The sequence below is a fragment of the Halteromyces radiatus genome (genome assembly GCF_025201355.1).
Source record: "Halteromyces radiatus strain CBS 162.75 chromosome Unknown BX664scaffold_1, whole genome shotgun sequence".
Taxonomy (NCBI): domain Eukaryota; kingdom Fungi; phylum Mucoromycota; class Mucoromycetes; order Mucorales; family Cunninghamellaceae; genus Halteromyces; species Halteromyces radiatus.
The window spans coordinates 3,922,126-3,937,680 of NW_026251687.1; the positions used below are offsets into that span (position 1 = coordinate 3,922,126).

The 15,555-nt window shown below is 34.1% G+C and overlaps 5 protein-coding genes across 5 annotated transcripts; 2 read left to right on the forward strand and 3 right to left on the reverse strand.

The window, feature by feature from the left end:
* Positions 1 to 118: 118 nt before the first annotated feature.
* BX664DRAFT_322592 (RlpA-like double-psi beta-barrel-protein domain-containing protein-containing protein) lies at positions 119 to 1,191 on the reverse strand (the record flags this gene model as incomplete). Its single annotated transcript, XM_051543521.1, has 2 exons — positions 119 to 504; positions 566 to 1,191. Coding segments are annotated over 2 exons (731 nt in total), but the record flags the coding sequence as incomplete, so codon positions are not given.
* A 792-nt stretch (positions 1,192 to 1,983) lies between these two features.
* On the reverse strand, positions 1,984 to 6,920 carry BX664DRAFT_355358 (uncharacterized protein; the record flags this gene model as incomplete). Its single annotated transcript, XM_051547807.1, has 10 exons — positions 6,817 to 6,920; positions 6,647 to 6,743; positions 6,499 to 6,572; positions 5,963 to 6,434; positions 4,647 to 5,841; positions 3,557 to 4,563; positions 2,744 to 3,485; positions 2,441 to 2,665; positions 2,228 to 2,360; positions 1,984 to 2,162 (listed from the first exon to the last, which is right to left on the reverse strand). Exons 1-10 carry the CDS (start codon positions 6,827 to 6,829, stop codon positions 1,984 to 1,986), a joined length of 4,137 nt encoding a protein of 1,378 aa, XP_051405570.1. The 5' UTR covers positions 6,830 to 6,920.
* A 97-nt stretch (positions 6,921 to 7,017) lies between these two features.
* BX664DRAFT_355359 (transmembrane amino acid transporter protein-domain-containing protein) lies at positions 7,018 to 9,874 on the forward strand. The gene is made up of 5 exons (XM_051547808.1): positions 7,018 to 8,192; positions 8,259 to 8,280; positions 8,364 to 8,890; positions 8,972 to 9,497; positions 9,551 to 9,874. Exons 1-5 carry the CDS (start codon positions 7,106 to 7,108, stop codon positions 9,639 to 9,641), a joined length of 2,253 nt encoding a protein of 750 aa, XP_051405571.1. The 5' UTR covers positions 7,018 to 7,105; the 3' UTR covers positions 9,642 to 9,874.
* On the reverse strand, positions 9,851 to 11,524 carry BX664DRAFT_322596 (uncharacterized protein). The gene is made up of 5 exons (XM_051543522.1): positions 11,211 to 11,524; positions 10,927 to 11,075; positions 10,772 to 10,835; positions 10,204 to 10,698; positions 9,851 to 10,130 (listed from the first exon to the last, which is right to left on the reverse strand). Exons 1-5 carry the CDS (start codon positions 11,422 to 11,424, stop codon positions 9,967 to 9,969), a joined length of 1,086 nt encoding a protein of 361 aa, XP_051405572.1. The 5' UTR covers positions 11,425 to 11,524; the 3' UTR covers positions 9,851 to 9,966.
* Positions 11,525 to 12,859: 1,335 nt separating this feature from the next.
* On the forward strand, positions 12,860 to 15,528 carry BX664DRAFT_355361 (uncharacterized protein). Its single transcript, XM_051547809.1, has 5 exons — positions 12,860 to 13,112; positions 13,744 to 13,761; positions 13,821 to 14,126; positions 14,195 to 14,364; positions 14,429 to 15,528. Exons 1-5 carry the CDS (start codon positions 13,004 to 13,006, stop codon positions 15,374 to 15,376), a joined length of 1,551 nt encoding a protein of 516 aa, XP_051405573.1. The 5' UTR covers positions 12,860 to 13,003; the 3' UTR covers positions 15,377 to 15,528.
* The last annotated feature ends 27 nt before the right edge of the window (positions 15,529 to 15,555 follow it).

A 15,555-nucleotide genomic window follows, 5' to 3' on the forward strand; every position in this document is an offset into this window, starting at 1 on the left:
TCGCTTATCTGATGATTATCCGATCATCAACTCTATTCTTGGTCAACGTGCTTTGTCCACCGAATATCATGAAATTCCTTGTCAATATAACCATTGGATGTCAATAGAAAAAAAAAAAGTTGGAAGAAAAGAATGTTTATTGTAACGAAAATGATATTGTCCAGCAAAAAAAAAAAAAAGTGAGGGTGAGAGATTCAATCAATGAAACTACCACTAAAAATGGATGAATGTATAATGACTTAACTACAAGAATAATAATTTTAAGAAACAGAAGAAGAGTCATCACAGATGAGGAAAGGTAGGATGTATATATAATAAAAAAAAAATACAAAGGAGAGGAGGGAAGTAATAGATGATACAACCGTCTGCACAGCAAACAAATAAAAAAAAAAGGATAATCTACAAGTAATCCCAAGTCACTGTGATAACACCATCGTCCAAACTAGCCAACTTTTCAAAAACGGCAGGAGATAAATCCAAAGCTCCTTTGTCACAAGATGGACACTACGATGATAAAAAAAATGATGATCAGTCGAAAAAGTCAACAAAAAAAAAAAAAACTTACCGTATCAACAATGGTCGCAACAGCAGATTTGCCTTGGTAGTTGACTTGAATCTTCTTGCCACATTTGGGATTGTTGTTACTATTGCCTCCATTGGCCATATCAATATGATTGAGAGCAACCACCATTTGAGAAGCGCTATTCTTCGTACCACAGCTACCTAGATCAGGTGTATACCAGGTACCTCTACCAGAGTGAGTACCTGAAGAAGAAGAAGAGGAAGAAGAGGAGGAAGAAGAAGAGGAGGAAGAGGAGGTGGAAGAAGAAGTAGGTGTCAAAGTAGTAGTAGTTCTTGTTTTGGCACTAGTTGTTGCTGTTGTTGTTGTCGCTGTTGTTGTTGTTGTTGTAGGAGCAGAAGTAGCTATAGTGGTGGTAACAGTAGTAGTTGAGGAAGAGGTAGAAGTATCTCGATTAGCTTCATTATCGTCAGCATCAACAAAAGTAACGCTATCCAAAGGATCCAAAGAAGAAAGATTGTTTACAAGATTATTTTCATGATTGGCAGCTTGAGGAGTAATATCATAAGAGATCTCTTGGGATGAATGATCAGTTAGACTGGGAATGGGAAGAGCAGAGATTGATAAGACCACCAGGGCCAATAAATATATCAAATGAGAAAAAAGCATAATGAAATAAATAAATAAAATATGAAAAAGAAAGAAAAAAAAAAAGAACAAAAAAAAAAAATTAAGCTGGAACAATTAAATAATGAAATTGAGGGCCCAGATCCCTTTTTTCATATGAGTGTCAAGTTATTGTTTTCGTACGACACATACTTATCCCCGTCCCCCTTGATCAAGGGCCACGTTTGACAGGAAGGCGGCGTCCAATTCCTCAGTTGAACTGTGCAACCCTGATATTCAAACCAGAACAATGAATGATTGTGTGACCTACCCTTTTATTTGAATGGTCAGTTCTCTATTATACTGACCCTCATCGAGTGCCGGGATCGGTGAATTTCCATATTCAATTTCTTTCACAAGGAATAAAGAAGATGAATCAATAATAAAAAAGGAGACAAGGTACCTTCCTTTTCAGGCTCATAATCATCTTCATTAGGAAACTCTTTCTTTTTTTTTTTTTTTTCTCTCTCTTTTTTCTTGTTGAATCCTGTACTGAGACCTCTTAAAATTACGTAACCATCACAATCGATCGGAATAGATTGAAACAAAACGCAATACAGTATACCGTTTTACTATAACATCCGCACATACTTATATATATATATATATATATATATATATATATATATAGATACATTTTCATTTCCTAGTTTGATCCATTTCTTTGTGGTAAATATACTTTTATTTCAACAGGAGTTCGATTGAGAATAAATACTAACTACGTAAAAGAGAAAGGAAGGATTGATTTGTATGTACATGATGTAAAGGAATATATAATAAAAAAAAAAGTTGAGTTATCATTCACCCATATTGTGTAATGTTCTTCCAACTAAATAATGATCTTCACGAATAGATTGTATCCAACCATGACCTATTCTTGCACCCATTCGACCAATATGATAAGATCCTAATCCAATTAAACTAATTGGGTACATCATTTGAACTACTTTGATCTTGACAGATATAACATCAGGTACTAGAATATCACATAAAATCATATATTAATCATCATTATTTTCTTCCTTTTCATCTTTCTCATACCTAATAATTGAATATTGATAAAAGCGACCAAGATCGGTAGTAGAATCGCAGTGAAACATATCACACATAGAGGTACCACCACCTTTGTACATAAAAATCTAACATTCATCTCTGTGATGCCTCGTCGGAATGCCTAAAGAAGAATAAATACAAAAAAAAAAAAAAAAGAGTTAATTCCAAAATGTAATTTCATTTTTATTCTTGTTCTTTTACCCGAGTAATATTGTGTTGAAGTGGATTGATAGGCAAAATATGCAAGAAACCATGCATCACATTCATACAAGCAAAACCACGGATCCAGATGGGTAATATATCAAAAGTAGGTAGACGATCTCCAAGATTTTGTAAAGGTAGAATGAAATATAATTCTATCATCAATCCAAACAAAAGAGGGAATCCAACACCAAATACACCAATGAATAGCAACCACTTGAATAACTATCGATAATGAAATAAACATAAATAAAAATCAATCATAACAATAATTTTTTTTTTCAAAAAAAAAAAAAAACTTACCAAGCGAGATATATTTCGAAAATGATTCATAAAGCTAGTCATTCTTGCAGTCGCATTTGATTGAGATATCACATCACGTATAGCAATAAAGAGTTGGCCTATCCAACTGCCAACCAATAGTACAACAACACTACCCACGGAATAGGAATACATATCATGCACCGGAGATTCCACTCTGAATCCTTTCTTGAAGATATATCGACCAAGCACAAGAGGACCAATTGTCATCAAACAAAGCAGCGCACTTCCAGATAACCAAAGCACTATCATAAACAAAGCCACACGTTGCCTGAATTTTGGAGGAGTGTAAACAATCACTGTATTTGCTGCTTCACCGCCTGGTCCACGAGCTGCAGGATGTCCAAGTTGACGTTCACGTTCATTCAAAGGAACATAGGTTATATGATCGATAGGAACAAGCATCCGTCGTCCTGGAATATATCGCACGCTGTCGTGCCTTGGTACCCGCATCAGTTGTCCTTCCCATTCCAAAACGCCCTCTTGATTGTTTTCATCAAAAAAGCTTCGAATCCAGCTTGACCATGTTGGATATCGCATCACATTTTCTTCTACTGCTGGTCGTACACCGAACATAAAAGAGGATAATCGTAGTTGATGACATAGTTGTAGCATCCACCAACCCCATGCTGCCTTGAGTGTTCCAATGGGTCGGAAGTAGCGAATCACAGCTGGTACGGCTATTTGTACAATAACAAGATCAAAAGGCATAACTGAAAGTGGCCTACTAAATAAACAGAACAAAAAAGTCAGAACAATCTTTCTTTTTTTTTTTTTTTTCTAATAAGAACTTACGCCAAATTCCATTGCAATGGCAAAAAATCTTTTCCAAAATGATGAATAGCTTGTACTACACCACCCACGCCAATGACAATAATGAAAGCATACATAGTAGCACTAGCAGCCAATTTTTGCAATTGAGTCCACACTGGTCGCTGAATAATTTCTCTGATAGGATGGAATTGAGGGTCATTGGGATCACGAATAAACCACATCACACCAGGACGCAAAACTTCACGACAGCTGGTTATGAGCCAAGCAAAGAGTAGCATAAATCCAGTTCCCACTAACCAATATACAAACATTGAGGAAATCGGAGAAGACCACATAGAAGCCAACCGATCCCAAGGCGAGATAGAGAGGTTCAACAAGGAAGGTACTGCCGAAAGATCAAGAAGGACACCACACACAATTGGGAATAGGAATAGTTCAAACAATAAAAACATCCCCACCTTTAGGATCAAATATTGTTGTCTAATAGTACCTTGAGCACGATCTCCAAGTAACATTCTTGCCAATAAGTGAAACATAGAACATGAACTCATAGCGAGAGCAATCACGTACCCAATCAAAATGCAGATAGTACGATCCACAGCCGATGTTCCAATAGCGAGATGTTGATACCAAATAGCCATAGATTTCAAAGTAGGTTCCACTTGACTGATCCAATAAAGAAGTTGATCGAAATAGGATGTTTCTAGATTGGACTGATCCACCATGTGTTTCAACACCGTACTAGTTGCACCAGCAGACCCGTTCACCATAGATGTCGAGGATGTGAAAGAAGTGACTGAACCATGCAATGAAGATGAGAGTGAAGTTGTCATTGATATCAAAGCGTGTTGAATGTTATCAGGAAGTAGCGCTTTAAACATCGAAATATTGAGAAGAATGGATTCCATACCTGCCATCATCGTAGGCCAAATAGTATCAATAAAAAGGGCAATGAGCCATTCAATCACTGGATCTGTTAAAGTTCGTACGACTAACAAAGGTATTCGAACAACATCAAAAATATCAGCCTACAAAGAAAAAAGAGAGTAGAAAATGAGTGTTTATCCAATATATTCACTTTTTTTTTTTTTTTTTTTAGTTATGAACATACCATAACAAATGTCATTCCGATCAAATATGGCATCCAAACAGCAGTACCAAGACAACTGAAAATCACCAATCCTATAAGCGAGATATTTTGTATCAACGTCCATAAACTACCACGCATACCAACAGCATCCAGAATATCCATGATATCATCACCGACATTGTTATCATCGTCATTAGCTACGGGAGGGGCTTCATCTTGTAATTCATTTTGTTGTTGCTGTTGTTGTTGTTGTCGTTCTTGTTGTTGTTGTTGTCGTTCTTGCTCCTGTTGTTGCTGTTGTTCCTGTTGTTCCTGTTGTTGTTGTTGTTCTTGTTGTTGTCGTAGCGGTAAAGGAGGCACTGCCGCTATAGAATGTTGTAATTGTGGACGCGGTTGCTGTGATTCCCTCAAAGAAGCGATAAAATCTTCACGAGAAATTGCTTCCCTTTTGGTAACTGATTCCACATGATCCAAAGGAGGTCGATATAATAATCTACTTGGTCCAGCCGCTCCAGAAGACGAAGATGAGGAGGAATATTGTTCTTCACCATAAGAATTAGACGTAGGCCAGGTTTCCAGATCAGGTTCAGCACTTGTTGCTCGTAGACGCCAATAAGGAGAATGGGAATGAGTCATGTCTTCCATAACGTGATTACCATCACTATCCAAAAAAGAATGCTGTATGAAGTTGGAAGAAGAAGGTGGTGCCGAGGTCGCGCGATCTTGTCGTCTTACATTTTCCATTCCTAGAATATTCATATCACGGTGTCTGTATAGTTTTTGCTTTTTGAAACTATCCGTTATTGGATCATACTCTAATTCATAATCCATTTCATCTACTTGAGTGTCTGTTCGGTGTAATTGATACTGTGTATTCATTCGATCCTGATCTTCTATTTGTTGTTGGTGGCGGTGGTGATATTGATCATCAGGTAAGTTGTTGTTTTCTTCATCCTCTTCTTGTTCTTCAAACAATGTACCCAAAGGTTCAGCGAGTTGTTGTTGTTGTTGTTGTTCTTCAAAGATTGGTTCATCCTGTGGACCTAAAATATCTTCTTGTTGGTCTTGAGGTTCGTCATCCAGGTGTACCACGTCGTCCAACCATTCTTCAGGTATATTTTGCACAATCCATTCTCGTAGATGAAAAATCGAGACAAATACTACAACCACAAAAAAAGTAATGACTTGTCCTTCAAAGCAATCAGTGAGCAAATTCCTAATAATATTAAAGAAAAGAAAAATAAAAAAAAGAGTTAAAAAGGTTAAAAATTCATATATATTACCATTCTATTATTATTATTATTTTTTATTATTATTTTTATATAATACAAACTTACTTTATATCAGATACACTGATAGTTCGATCGAATATCACATAATGGGTAGTACTCACTGAAGAAGTTGTATTGACAAGTTGTTGAGAAGTTTTGTTGAATGCAGAAGCAGTTTCTATGACAGATTCCAAAGTATTAGATGCTACAGCAGAGGCGACAGTAGTGGTTGCTTCGTAAAAGTCGGTATTGGTGATGATATTGATATATGATGTTGGTGATGAAGGTAAAGATGTTGTAGAATAAAGTTTATGAACGGCTGTATAGTTTTGTAGTCGGAGTAACTGAACAGAAAGAAGTTCACCAGTCCAAAAGTAAAAACGCCAAACATTAATAGTAAAATAAGGTAAAATGAATAACCATACACAAGCTACCAAACAGGCTCGTAATATCATATATATCATTTTGCATAGTTTGTTTCCTAATTGTAACAAGAATAGACGAAGAGGAATAGTATCTGGCATATCACCTCGATAAACTAAAAAAGAATAAAGTTAGACTAATTTATTCAATAATATATGTATATACAGTAATAGACTGACCAGGAGAGAAAGTATAAGGATGTTCACATAATTCACAATATTTCTTTCGACTATGAGAAAGCCATTCCATCAGACTATAATAAAAAAAAAAAAAAAGAGGTGGTCAATTTATTGATATCTATATTATTAATTATTATTGTTTATTTACCAGTCTTGATGAACATATCGAATACTACCAGAGCATTTACAAGGATGAAATAAAGGTTGGTCGATAGATCCTTCACAACGGCACACTCTGCATATGGCTGGGACAAAAAAAAATAATAATAATATAAATATATAAAAAGATAATAACATAATAGTTCAATATTTATTTACCTTCTTGTTCCATTGCAAATTGTAGTGTAAAAGTGTATCAATGTCTATATAACAAGTAAATATTGAAGTAAAGAAAAAAAAGAAAGGGGTGGAAAGAATAGACGAAAAAAAAAAAAAAATCTCATACACAACAGCGAAGGTTTGAAATACCGCCCTGTGCGCGCAATTGGGATTTCTTTTTATTTTTCTCACTCTTTTTTTTTTTTTTTTTTCTTTTTTTGTTTCATTGACCCTTTTTTTTTTTAATATCATATTATAATAAACATCTTTTTTGATCTGGCTCTTCCTTATGGAACGTACACTTACGATTGATTTGCCAGTGGAACAAGTTGCGAAAGTGGTAAAACGACATCTTGTTTATCCACAAGTTTCTTTACCTCCTTTAACTTCTCTCGGGAATGAGTCTTCTATGATACCCTGTCCACCACGAAATACGATGTCTTCTCATAACAATAAACAACCACAAGGAGAAGAAGAAGAAGAAGAAGAAACTTACAATACCCATCACCTTTTATCCAGTGGTTCTATATTAGATGACATTTACAAATGGACTGCTCATGTCGAACACTTGGAACAACGACGACAACGTACTCAATCTATCTCTTTACCAGCAACACGAACACCTACTGTTGATCCTCTTCTTTTATCCCTCAAACAACCTGGTGGATTTCGTCGATATTTTGTACTTACCAAGGCTGCGAAACAAGGAAAAAGACCTCCTAATTTTGTTACTAGTAGTTTTGTGGAATTTCTATGTTTATATGGTCATTTTGGTGGTGAAGATCTTAGTGATACCGACGATTCTACTTCTGATGATGATGATGATGACGATGATGATGTTGATAACTATGATGTCGATATTAACAACAATCAATCAAATGGATCCAGTGATTCTGGTAGTTATAGAGGTAGTATACAGGTCGATGAACATAACAATCATCATCATCAACAACAACAATATTATTCAGCGCACGAACAAGAAGAAGGAAATGTGATGGCTTATCGTGGTCCTTTATTACATCATGCTTCGTTATCATCCCTCTCTCACAAAAACAATCAACAAAAACAAAAACAACCCTATGGTACTACTTCATTGACTTCTCCACCATCTGATACACAAAGAAGAAAAAGTTCATCATCAACAACAACAACAACAATCAAACAACCAACTTGGGTAGGCACTTCATCATCAGCTTTACCATTTCCTGTTTCAACATTGAAAAATGGGGATCATCATCAACCGTTACAGTACCGTCATTTGCACGCACGTGAAACCATGCCACTACTTTCTAGATCAAGACCTGGACATACTCTTCAAGGAAAAGCAACTCCCGGAAAAGCTATGTTTTTATTATTAAAATCATTTGTTACAACAGGTATGACTGGAAACCAAACTGTGTAATGATGACTTCTCATCCATATTTTTTTATTTCTCTATATAGGCATCATGTTCTTACCTAAAGCGTAAGTATTTATATCTCCATTCCAAAAAAAAAAAAAAAAAAAAAAAAAAAGAGGACTCACAACCCTTTATATGATGTCATTAGGTTTGAAAATGGTGGATTACTCTTCTCTATTTTTGCAACCATTGCTTGGGCACTGATTTCATTATGGTCTTTTTTATTATTGGTTCAAACAAGGTTGGTGATTCCTGCTAGTTTTAGTGATATGGGTAGTGTCCTTTATGGTCCCAAGATGCGTATGGCGGTACTGATAGCTATCACTTTATCTCAGATCGGTTTTGTTTGTGCGTATATGGTATTTGTGGCCGAGAATCTTCAATCCTTGGCATTAACATTTTCAAAATGTCGATTAATGATTCCTATGCATTTATTGATCCTTGCGCAAAGCTTTGCGTTTATTCCTTTGGCCATGATTCGCAAGATCCAACGTCTCTCGGTGTTTGCCTTGATTGCTGATGTATTTATTGTTATTGGTCTCAGCTACTTATTCTATTATGATGTCAAAGAATTATCAACGGTTGGTGTGGCGGACACTGTATCATTATGGAACTCTATTCATTTTCCTTTGTTTATTGGTACGGCCGCTTTCACATATGAAGGCATTGGATTAGGTAAGAAAATAGATAAAACAAAAAATCAAAATCTAAATTTCCTAAACTCTATATTTTCATTCTTTTTTTTTTTTTTTTTAGTGATCCCTATTACTGAATCTATGAAAGAACCTCAACAATTCCCTACCGTTTTACGACGTGCTTTATTTATTATCACATGTTTATTTGTATCCATGGGCGCTCTTTCTTATATGACTTTTGGTGATCAAGTACAAACTATTATTTTACTCAATCTACCGAGTAAGGATCCTATGGTATCATCCATTCAAACATTATATTCTTTGGCCATCTGTTTATCGATTCCTCTTCAATTATTCCCTGCTATTCGAATCATGGAAAATGGATTATTTACTACACGATCTGGCAAAAATAATGCAGTAGTCAAATGGCAAAAGAACGTATTCCGAGTATTCGTTGTTTTCCTTTGTGCATGGATTGGGATTGTTGGTTCTAAGGACAAGCTGGATAAATTCGTTCCTTTGATTGGTTCTTTATTTTGTATTCCATTATGTTTTGTGTTCCCTCCATTGTTTCATCTTCGGGCTCTTTCTCTTCCACCTATCCGTCGTTTTGCAAATTATCTCCTGATTGTATTTGGTATACTTTGGTAAGTGATCATTTCTTTGTATATTTTTTTTTCTAAACTTTTTTTTTTTTTAGTATGATTTGGGTTGCAGGCTCTACTTTAAGTCAATGGAATTCTGCCGAAATCATTGATCCAGTAAAACAATGTATTAGTCATAGATCATAGTTATTAGTATTATTCTCAATATCATCATCATTATTATCATCATCATTTATTTCTTACCCCATAGTATCATTACCTGAACAATATATACATATATCATACCCTCTCTTTAGTTTGTTATTTTTATCTCTCACACACATATATACACACGCTTTTTTTTTTTTTTGAAGATAATAAAAAAAAGTTACACGAGAAATGTCAAATTGTTATAATAAAGGTAAGAAGACAGATATTTGAAGAGTCATGTTTATTGAAAATCAAATAAAAAAAAAAGTGTAAACGATATATACAAAAATAAATAAATAAATAATAATAATAGTGAGATCGACTATAGATGAGCTAATAAAGCAGATACAGATTCAGAGTCCTTTTTCAAAGTAGCATAGGCTTCATTCACTAAATGAACAGCACGTTTTGATGATCCCCAGGTTGACTGATATCCATCGTGACCATAATTGTGAGTTACTGCAATTCTTCCTCCAAAGGGTGCAACTAGGAAAAAAAAAAAAAAAAAAAAAGGTAAATGACCCATTCCAACCCTTTTCGAATTTTTTTATTGTCTTACCTGTAAACTGATTTTCAATACGAGGACCTTGTTGTCGAATCCATTTGATAGTTGTTTGTTGGTCTATGATATCCAAACCATCAATACCCTTTCCCCATGTCAGTTCAGGACAGTAATCTACCAACTTGTTAATGATATCTCTTGCATTTCTGTTTGCTTGTTTATGATGTTGTTGTCGTCGTTTTGATCCAATCACCACAGTACCATCCATACGAGGATAAACATATAATTCTTCTTCTTTGGTTTTGACTTGAACTGATTTACGTATTTGACTAGCCTTGATAATCCATTGCTGTTGTTCCACCTTTTCCAATAAATCATCTCTAGCTGTTGAATCCAATTGCAGTTGGTCACTGCAATTGACAAGGATCTGGACACGATCTTGTTCCGTAACTGCATCCAATAATTTATTCAATTTGGTTTTCCTTTGTTTTCCTCCCATCGCTAGAAATTGTACTTGAAGCCAACAAAGGAATTTTTTAGGGTTGATCATTACTATAAGGGAAAAAAAGAGAGAGGCATCAGTTTAAAATTCATACTGCACGCAACATATACATTCACTCCTTACCAGTTGTATAATGATATCCAAGCTGTATATTATTGGGTAAATCTTGACGATTAATCATCTGAAACTATATAATCAGGGTAATAACAAAAGTGAATTGAATGGAGTTTTTTTTTTTTTTTTTTTTTTTGAATGATATATGATATATAGAAACTTACACCAGGTACCATATGTTTCCACCAAGGATTGGACTGATCTGCAGTTGGTTCTTGATAATATTTAAAGCTATTACCTACTCTGATTCCTGCTTCTTTAGCTTTGCTTTTAGCTAGTTTCCAAAACATGTTAAACGATGTTATATCGTATTCTAATAGTGTTGATTATAATAAACACATATGTATATTAAAAAAAAAAGTCATTTCCTTTTTCCGTTTTTCCCCTTATATTTTGTCATCCCCCCCCCTTTTTTTTTAATCACTTTTTATCAATAGTTATTACTTACGTTGTAAACTTAAACTAGCCTGTGAAAGTGAAGTATCGGTTTGCCATTGGGAAGTAGTATCGTCTGAAGCGTAATTGTTAGAAAGGTCATCACCAGGGAATGACTCTGCAACTAGAGTAACTTTGTAACCTTGGAGTAAAAGTAAAATAGCAGTGATATAACCATTGGCATTGGCACCAACAACATGAACACGTTTTAATGAAGAAGGAGACATAATAATTAATATAAAGCGAAAAGAGAGAGAGAAAAAGAAAAGAAAAGAGGAATTTATCTTTTTTTTTAATGCTTTGAATCTCCTTCCTTTTGACTTTCCCACCCCATCCGGAAAAAGTTAACATGATAATTTTCCACTATTAAAAATACTTTTTTTTTCCCTTGTAAAAATGATCTTATCAGTGAAGAATCAGTTCTATATGAACAAAAAAAAAAAAAAAACTTTCACACGCTTAAAGTTTTCTTACTATCATAAACCATATTTTTCCTATACCGTTTAAGATCTTTCTTATGGATGTAAAAAAGCGGGGTAATCTCTGGCCAATCATTGGTCAGCTTTAAGTGCCTTTTTTTATTTTTTGAAAGATAGGATAGAAGGAGCAAACTTAAGATTACTCGCTTTGATACGTAGGACGATCATCAAAGCAAACAAACTATTTCATATACATCATCATCTATGTAGGATAAATGTCGTCATTGTTTTTTTTTTGTTTTGTTTTCTTTCGTTTATAGACACTGGTTACTACGGAAAGAAAAAAGTCAGCTCACCTTTTACCATCACTTCACTTTTCATCATCCGGTGTTTCAATATTCTGCATTACCACATCGTTTCCTTGGTTTCTGTCTCACACTTATTACGTTTAGCTTTTGTTTTTTTTTACATCATCTTGTTGTTGATGTTCCTGTTGACTGTTATATATAATGATGATCTTTGTATGCTTTATTGAACAGAAAACGTTGAAAAGATGAGAGAAATGAAGAGAGCTTTAAAATCATCCATTATAAAACGTCAACTATGTTTTCGAACATTATTCATTAAAATCATCTTATTTTATTTACTCTATTATCCATTCAACTTTTTTTAATGCATTTCCACAACTTGATATAAATTCAGATTCCGTTATAGTTGGTTTAGATCAAATCTCAAAAAAAAAAAAAATCATGTGGAAGCGCTTTGAAAAGTTAATAAAGTGGGCGCACTCCCCCCCCCCTTTTTTTTTTTTTTTTGTTTTCTTTCGATCAATGACTCCTTGAACATGTAAGTTACAATCATAGATAATGATACTTTGTTAATCTATATTTTATACTTGTTTAACATTAGCCATTCTTTACATATACGTACGTACTTCTATCCTTATTTATATTTACTCTATACTCTCTACACTTTTGTTACTTTTTCTTCTTCTTAGTCTCTCATTCTCGTACTATGAACTAATCTATTTTATCTTTCTATGAAGATACGCTAGATAGATAATACAATAGGATCGATCGGGGGCTTTGATTGGATAGAGAATGAAAAGTTACTTGGTGGCAAAAAGTGGTGTCTCTCTTATTCTTCTTTGCGTAACTTCTCTTTCTTTCTCCCTTACGATGGAGATTAGTTTATTCCTATAGTATACCATTTTTTTTTATTTTATATTCTTATTAAATAAAATCTTATTCTTATCGTTGTTTATTATATTGTCATCGACTAGTATCTATTCTTCCATCATCCATTACTATTTTTATCAGGAACAATCAATGAAAAACTCTCATCTGTGCATATATAGTTATTTTTTTTTCTTGGTCGATAAAGATGGATGCTCTTTATTGGTAATACTCAAGAAGCTTATTCCCTCTACCATAATGTATGGCGTCAATCCATAAAATTGTATCGAAACAACAATCATGAATGCCAACAAGCTATTGGTCTCGGATTCTATTCATCTCATCGATTACCATCATCTCTTCTCCAATCTTGAAAACTCCGTTGATAGACAAAGATTATCATTGTTCAGCTATCATCCTCTCTAAACCTGGCTCTGTATCTTTATCACGATCATCCTCTCTTCAATAGCAACATCATTTTCATCCCATATACCTTTTCCTATATCCTCTTGCTATTCAATAACAAATGTATCACATTTTAATTAATCCTTCCTAATCTCTCTTTACACTTTATCTTAAATCATATTGTCGTAATCATTTTTACTTTTTTTTTCGTAATAAAACTCAATTCCTATTTTAATTTTTTTTTAGAGTGAAAAGGATGATAGGAGCAACCAATCAAGAGGAAAGGATGAATTTTTATTTTTTTCAGTCTTTAGATTGACTAATGTCTCTTTTTTGATCCAATCCTATTTTGATTACCTTTCATCTGTTGTTCTTGGCATTTTCTATTTTAGAATACCGCAATGTTGCACCAGGAACAAGGGACACTAAAATAGAAACTAGCATCTGTTTTTTTTTTTTCTTTTTCTTTTTCTTTTTCTTTTTTTTTTTTTTTTTTTTTTTTTTTTGGTTGTTGTTGAATATTAACATATTATATGAATTTATATAGTCATAGGTGGTGGTGGTGGTATTGTTCACTCCATCTGCTATTATTATGTATACCTCACAACGTTCATTCTTCTATAGTGTGTCTCGACCATAAATCACGATACCAACAACAACACTCTCAGCATCGATCTACACGTTTTTGTGACGAATCTTCTTCCAACATTAAGAAATCAGTTCGACATCTTCCCAATAAGGTTTACTACGAACTTCATTGCTCAGATACTGATATCATATGTGATCATGTCAACAATACTGTCAATGCAGCTACAGAAATCATATCGTCTATTATTCAACTCGAAACTCCTCTTTATGTCAACATATCTTATTTTTCATTTTGTGATCTCTATGAAGAATGCACCATTAACAATGATGAAGTATCCATTGGTAGGACATCTTATATATTAAAAAAAAAAAAAGATAACCTCTGATATAAATAAAATTATCTTTTATAGGACAAGCTTATCCATCTGTTTCCTATTTGATGACCGATGGAAGCGATAATATGACTCGTATGTATCCTCAAGCTACTTTGAAACAATTCACCCATCTCAAACCAAAACCTCAATGGCTCGAATTTGATATTATCGCTGAATTTAATGGAGATAATAACTGGTACTTTGTCGTAAGTTATTTTAGTAATCAATTCAACAGGTTTTAATATATATCTTTTTACCTTATTTGTTTAGGATGATTCATCTGCTATTTCATCTGATCAAAGTGATCTACTTCGTACTATCCTTCATGAACTAGTACATGGCCTAGGTTTTATAAGCTCTTGGTCCGACGACTTATATCAACGATTTCAACCCTATGTAGACGGCTTGATACCTTTCCTTACACCGATGCTTCTCACACCACCAAAACAACTTGAATCTATCATGCAAAATGAAAATACAGATGAAGGAAATCAACCGTTTTGGGGTTTTGTGGAATTACCTATGGATAAATATTTGAAATATCATTCTGTACCACTGTCGACCATCACCAACATTTTGAATAACTGGGGTAATGCCAACATCTTGTACAACAGTATTTATGATATGGTCAATGCATGGGTAGATTCTAATCTCAGTGTATACGCTCAATCAGTATATTATGGTTCTATTACTATTCAAGATATTCTCCTTGTCTTTCCAAATAGCAATAATACAGTGACAATGGAAACTTCCCTGGTACCTTTTACGGATGGGTCTACTTTATCACATGTGGATTACTCTTCTTATCACAATAGTGCTGATTACTTGATGACATATACTACGAAACCTGGTGTCTCTATTGCATCAATGAATCAAGCGTTTTCTACTGGTCCTCTTGGTCCTAATTTATTACAATCTCTTAGTTCCCTTGGCTACCGAATACACTCACAATCATCATCATCAACCATTCGTCCACCTTTAACGTATTGGAATCCACCTTCTGGTTTAGTGGGTACAACTGACAATCCAAGTGCAAGTGCAAGTATAGTCCCTAGTGGTCCTGCTCGTCCTCCACCATCATCATCCTCTTCAACAGCGCCTTCTCATTCATCTTCAACTGCATCATCTCATTTGGGCCTATTCGGTTATTTTATCAAATCTCATCCTTTTTTGACCTCCATTCTTTTAGTCATTTGGTCTAGAATAGTGTTTCTTTAGCATCATCATCCATTTTTTTTTATTAGTATTACTTTTTTTTTTATTGTTATCATCATTATTATTAGTATTGTTATTTCCTGTGTATAGTTACTTTCTTTTAACATTACTCCTTCTTGTACAAATATAATAAAATATCACCATTATCATTCTCATTATGATTGTCCTATGAAATATCACCT